Source organism: Ammospiza nelsoni, chromosome 18, assembly GCF_027579445.1.
Source record: "Ammospiza nelsoni isolate bAmmNel1 chromosome 18, bAmmNel1.pri, whole genome shotgun sequence".
Taxonomy (NCBI): Eukaryota; Metazoa; Chordata; class Aves; order Passeriformes; family Passerellidae; genus Ammospiza; species Ammospiza nelsoni.
Window position 1 is genome coordinate 4,756,398 of NC_080650.1, and position 6,000 is coordinate 4,762,397.

The 6,000-nt window shown below is 64.5% G+C and overlaps 1 protein-coding gene across 1 annotated transcript; it reads left to right on the plus strand.

Moving 5' to 3' along the window:
- The first annotated feature begins 1,464 nt into the window (after positions 1 to 1,464).
- CRYBA4 (crystallin beta A4) lies at positions 1,465 to 3,063 on the plus strand. The gene is made up of 5 exons (XM_059485339.1): positions 1,465 to 1,503; positions 1,609 to 1,727; positions 1,903 to 2,044; positions 2,142 to 2,284; positions 2,916 to 3,063. Exons 1-5 carry the CDS (start codon positions 1,465 to 1,467, stop codon positions 3,061 to 3,063), a joined length of 591 nt encoding a protein of 196 aa, XP_059341322.1.
- The last annotated feature ends 2,937 nt before the right edge of the window (positions 3,064 to 6,000 follow it).

Consider the following 6,000-nt stretch of genomic DNA (forward strand, 5'->3'; position numbering starts at 1 on the left):
AGGGTGCCCGGGGCTCACAGGGCTGCTGCAGCTGCATGAAGGGGATTCTGGCTCAGCCTCCTGGCAGTTTTCTAGCAAATTCTGTCCCAAAACACAGCACTCCCTGTGGACATGGGTTTTCCCATTGGGCTCAAGAGCCTCCATTGCCTGCTGCCTGCTCTGAGGGGCAGGCTGGGTGGGTGCCTCTGCCCAGCCTTTGTGGAGCCCTGGCAGCACCCCAGGATGATTTGTGAGGTGTGTGGGTCACTGTAAGGTGTTTTGGTCCCCAGAATGTGGTGACAGCAGAATATTTCCAGCACACAGAGGCAGGAGGTTGCTGCAGCTCTTCCCAAGCCATGAGCTGCACCTCCAGCCCCTCCCGTGCCTTTTATACCCCCACCACCACTTTCCATGCCCCTGCTCCCCACTTCTTTTGGTGTCCATGGCTCTTGTGTGCCCAACCTGCAACGAGCCACCCTGGATTTAGGGTAGAGCTGCTCTGCCTGTGCAGGGAGAACAAGTGGAGACGTGTCCTTCCTCCCACTTCCCAGAAAGGGGTGAGGAAACCTCCCCACACCCCCAGAGCAGGCAGCGCTGCCTGCGGGCAGGGGGAGCGCTGCCAGAGCTGGGACACAGCCCCAGCCCAGCCCCATGCCAGGGAGGGCACATGGCAGGATACTGGCAGGGCCTGGGGGCGATGCCCCAGCCCTGGAGCTGTGGGGTGGGGGTCAGAGCCCGTGCCTGGTGGGCCAGCTCCATGTCCCGGCTCATCAGCGTCTCTGACACGGCGCCTTTGTTCTGGCCAGTCCCTCCTCCCCGCCATGTGCTGAGTTAGGGGTTTCAGTAATGCTCCCCTGGGCTCCGTCTCTATCTGGAGGCTATAAAAACCCAGCTGGAGGCTGCTGGACATGTCACCTCCCTGGGCACCAGTGCCTCACCCCAGGTAAGCTTTGGAGCCTGGGGCAGCTGCCCCGTGCCCATGGCAGGGCCTGGGAGTGAGCAGCTGTGGGAACAGTGGAGGAACATCCCAGATCCAGGGCTAGAGCTCTCCTTGGCATTGGGAGCTGTGGTGGGAGTTGGGGGACTGGGGGCTGTCCCTGTCTGTGGCAGTGGCAGGTGTTGATGCTCACTGTGGGCACAGCTGACTCTGCAGCGCTCCCAGCTCAGCACTGCCCTGCCAGCACCGGGGCTTTGGCTCAGGGATCTGCCAGTGGGAGGAGGAGTTTCCCTGGGCACGGGCAGGGACGTCTGCCAGGGCCAGGTGCCCACTGGGCCAGGTGCCCGCTGCTCCACATGGCCCTGGTGGCAGCTCCAGCTGGGCAGGGAGAGCCACAGAGCTATTCATCTGCTCCAGCATGGAGCAACCCTCTTGTTGTCCCCCAGAGTGCTGTGAAAGGGGGACAACAAGGGCTCCTGAGGTCATTTTCATCTGGGCACAGAGGCAGCTTGAACTGTGCCCTTCCCCTGTGCTCTGGCAGAGCCACCATGAGTCACCGCTGCAAGAAATCCTCCGGCCTCTGGAAGGTACAGGAGCCTGGGCAGGACCAGCACCATGCCCTGTGAACCTCTGGGAATGGGGCCGCAATATTTGCACCCCCAGAGCCCCCTGACTCCCTCCATCCCCCCCAGATGGTGGTGTGGGATGAGCCTTTTTTCCAGGGCAAGAAGCACGAGTTCACCACCGACTGCTACAGCACCCCCGAGCACGGCTTCAGCACCGTGCGCTCCTGCAAGATCGAGAGCGGGGCGTGAGTGGGGGTCCCGGGGCACTGCCAACCCCCGGTGCTGCGGGACCCCACGGATGGCAGGGGGGTTGGAGCAGTGCCTTTTGCTACCCGAGCTGCCTCCCGTGGGCACCGCTGGGCACCGGCTGTGAGCGGGGCGGTGGGCGCGCCGGGGGTCTCACCCCTCCCGCCCCGGCAGGTGGGCAGGCTTCGAGCACTGCGGCTTCCAGGGGCAGCAGTTCGTGCTGGAGCGCGGCGAGTACCCGTGCTGGGAGGCGTGGAGCGGCAGCAACGCCTACCACGTGGAGAGGATGTGTTCATTCCGCCCCATCGCCTGTGCCGTGAGTGTCCCCGCCCCGGCTGCCCCCGCGGGGCGACCCCCGGAGCCCACCCCTGGCCACGGCGGCAGTGCCAAAGCCGTGCCCGTCTCGGCCGCAGGACCACGGACGGAGCAGGTTGATGCTCTTTGAGGAGGAGAACTTCCAGGGCAAGCGTGCTGAGATGAGCGATGACTGCCCCTCGCTGCCCGCCCTGGGATGGGGCAGCAGCACCGTGGGCTCCTTCCTTGTCCGCTCCGGAGCGTGAGTACCCGGGGCGCGCAGAGGGGCCGAGGGTGCTCTAGCAGCCGGCCGAGGGTGCTCTGGCAGCAGGGCTGAGGGTGCTCTGGCAGCAGGGGTGAGGATGCTCTGGCAGTGGGGCCGAGGATGCTCTGACAGGGAGGCTGAGGATGCTCTGACAGCGGGGATGAGGATGTGCAGGCAGTGGGGCCAGGGATGCTCTGGCAGTGGGGCTGAGGATGCTCTGGAAGCAGGGACGAGGATGCTCTGGCTGGGGGGCTGAGGATGCTGTGACAGTGGGGCCGACGATGCTCTGTCAATGGGGCCGAGGGTGCTGTGACAGCAGGGCTGAGGATGCTCAGGCAGTGGGGCCGAGGATGCTCCAGCTGAGGGGCTGAGGATGCTCAGGCAATGGGGCGGAGGATGCTGTGACAGTGGGGCCGAGGATGCTGTGACAGTGGGGCCGAGGCTGCTCCAGCTGAGGGGCCGAGGATGCTCTGGCAGTGGGGCCGAGGCTGCTCCAGCTGAGGGGCCGAGGATGTTCTGGCAGCAGGGCCGAGGATGCTCAGGCAGTGGGGCCGAGGATGCTCCGGCAGCTGCGGGGGCTCCGTGGTGCCACCAGCCCCGGTCACCGTCGCTCTCTGCTCTGTCGCAGGTGGGTCTGCTCGCAGTACCCGGGCTACCGGGGCTTCCAGTACCTGCTGGAGAGCGACAGCCCCGCGGGCGAGTACAAGCACGTGCGGGAGTGGGGGTCCCACGCGCAGACGGGCCAGGTGCAGTCCATCCGCAGGGTCCAGCAGTGACCGCGCTGCCGGAGCCCCCCCGCCCGGGCCCCATCTGTCCCCTGAGCGGGGACAAAGCTCAATAAAGGCTCACTTGTCCAAGGCGGCGCTGGCAGTTGGGGATGAGGGCCATGGGGGTGCGCGGCCGGGAGTGATGCCACTCCCGGGGCAGGGATGAGGTGGAGGGGAATTTTTCTGCCCAGGTGCAGGGGCTCTGCAGGACCCCCGCATCCCACCACCCCACAGACACCATCTGCTCTTCCAGCACCTGCCAGGAGCTGAAAGGAGCTGCAGGATCAAGCGAGTGTGCACCTATCCCTGCATCCATGCAGACCCATCCCAGCACTCTCACCCATCTGTACACACCCCTGCACCCATCCCAGCACCCATCCCTCACTCCCACACACCCAGTGTGCAGCCAAAGCTGGAAATACAGCCGGGAAAGGCTGCTCTGGAAAAAAAAAAAAATCCTCATTTCAGAAGAGCTCTGGAGGAAATGTTTGATGTGGTGAAAATGTCCCATGCATGACATTTGCAGCAGCAAGGCCACCAGCGGAGGGAATGCTGCCCAGCAAGGGATTCTCTCCGCAGGAAATCACAATTAAAAAGCCTAAATAGAAGAAGAAACAAAAAGTTGTGGGATGGGCTGAATGAAACCATCCTGCGCCCCAGGGCAAACCCATCCGGGGCCGGCAGCCAGGGAGACCCGAGGAGCAGAGCGGAGCTTCTGTCACCCCCCGTCCTGGGTACCCCCTGTCCCTGCTCAGCACAGAGCCCTGGGGGGACGCGGGCTCCGGGAGCGGGGCCAGCACATGGCCGGGCACGGTGGGCAGCTGGCGGCGAGACCAGGGGTCCCCGGGGAGCCGGCGGGGACTGGAGAACAATGCGGGAGCCCAGCAGCTGCAGAGCGCTGCGGAGGGGCTGTCACAACCCCCGGACGGGAGGGGAGCTGTCCTTGGACACGGCTGTGTCCCCAAGCCGGGCTGCTCCGTGTGCCATCCGTCCCCACCTCATCCTGCCACCACGTCCCCAGGGCTCCGACAACCCTTATCCCCTTGTCCCGCGTCCCCTGGGTCACACCCGAGCCGTCACGGCAAACGATGCCTGGCAGAGAGTGACAGCGGCATTTGCAGCGACAAAAGAGTCCCCAGGGTCTCCCGCAGCGGGAGCGATGCGGGGAAAAGGTGGCTCGGCCGCATTTCCAGCATTAAAATTTCATGCGAGTTGCAGCATCCTCCTGCGCCGTAGGTAGGGCCGGGGGGGCCGGGGGCTGCTGGAGGAGGAGTTTGCTCGGCCGCCTCTTCCTCGGGGATGCTCTGGGAAAGCTCCAGCACAAAGGAGCTGCGCGGCGGGCAGGAGCCAGCGGAACGGGAGCCCCCCAGCCCCAGCCCGGCCCCCCGGGAGCAGGTAACGCACCGCGGGCGCGGCTCCGCTCCCTGCGGGCCGGGATGGGGTCTGGGGAGCAGGTAACGCACCGCGGGCACGGCTCCGCTCCCTGCGCACCGGGATAGGGTCTGGGGGCTCGGTGGGGCCGCCCCCACCTCCGGGATGGAGCGGGGGCGATGTCACCCCGGGATTCGGGGGGTCCTGCGGGTGTCGCTTCGGGAGGTGGGGGGCAGGCGGATGAGGCTGCTGCCTCCCCTCCACGCCCCCAAAAATACCCCTATTCTCAATATAATTTTCCCTGGTTGTAAATAACCCCAGGAGAGTCCCCTCCCGGCAGGATCTCGTCCTTCCCTGGGGGGAACAGCCGGGGCCCCCTCCCTTTGTTAGGGCAGGAGCAGCCGCGCATCCCGCTCCGTGTTCCCGGCACATCCCGGCCCGGCGGGCGATCCCAGTAATCCCGGTGATCCCGGTGATCCCGGTCCTGAGGCCCTCCCCTCGGACACCGACTGCAGCCCCCTCTCCAAATCAGAGCTAACTGCTGCACTGCTGGTTTGTATTTTTTTTTTTTTTTTTTTTCAGAATCCTCATCAAGAATAGGGCTCCTGCCAGGTAAATGGATTCTTGCCTGATTTTCAATGCTCCTGGGAGGTTTTGTAGCCAAAAATGCTGGCTTAGTGCTTTGTCTCGAAGCCCCCATTTTCTCCTACAGCTGATGGTCCCAGGCGGGGGTTAGAGGCGAGGCAGGGCCAGCAGCCCCAGGGCACAGCCCAGCCCTTCCCTCCCCTCCGCAGATGTTAACCTGGCAGATGCTCTTCTTGCGGAGCCATTTTCTCTCCCTCATTGTCTCGCAGCCTTTTGTGTGTGCGGGTAGGTCCTGCCCTGCGAGCCGAGAGGAGCCCAGAAATAATCGGATTTTCAGGCTTTGCGGGCTTGCAAGGAGCCTTTCACACGCTGACGCCCCTTTTCTGCCAGGGCTGCAGACAAAGGCAGCAGTGCCTGGCACCCCTGCAGCAGCACCGGAGCCTGGGCTGTGCTGGATGGCAGTGAGGGTCGGGCAGAGCTGGCAGGGCACAGGGCCGGGGTCTTTGCCCACCCTGATCTGGCGGCTCAGGGTGCCCGGATGCCACATCCCAGAGATCATCTCTCTGGGATCTGTTGTGCCCTCATCTCCCTGCTCCTGCCCGCAGTCGAGCTTCTGCTCCTCTTCCTCCCTCTCTCCTCACTCGAGGAGGGGGTTTAGCCCCATTTAATTCGGGTGTCCAGCCCCAGGGCCACTGTATGTGCCACCCACGAGTGTGGAAGAGGCAGCTCAAGCCCACGCCCAAGACGAGTCTGCCCAAAAGTGTTTTTCCCTCCCTGTCCCTTGGGATGTTCATTCCCAGGCCGCAGAGGCCATCCTGCCCCAGCACAGGCGCCTCCCGCCCAGATCCAGCTGGGGATCCATGTGCCAGATGCTCGGTGCCATCTCACAGCCCATTCCCGCTGCTCCCACCGCAGCTGGGCTGCAAACACCACCAGGACGTGCTGTCCCCACGGCAGGGACTGTCCTGCCGGCGCTGTGGTGACAGCGAG

Bases quoted from the DNA above. Each gene is read 5' to 3' on its own strand.
- CRYBA4 (XM_059485339.1), top strand. From the start codon at position 1,465: ATGAGTCACCGCTGCAAGAAATCCTCCGGCCTCTGGAAG. The intron at 1,504-1,608 runs GTACAGGAGCCT...CATCCCCCCCAG, and splicing joins AATCCTCCGGCCTCTGGAAG to ATGGTGGTGTGGGATGAGCC. The intron at 2,285-2,915 runs GTGAGTACCCGG...GCTCTGTCGCAG, and splicing joins TTCCTTGTCCGCTCCGGAGC to GTGGGTCTGCTCGCAGTACC.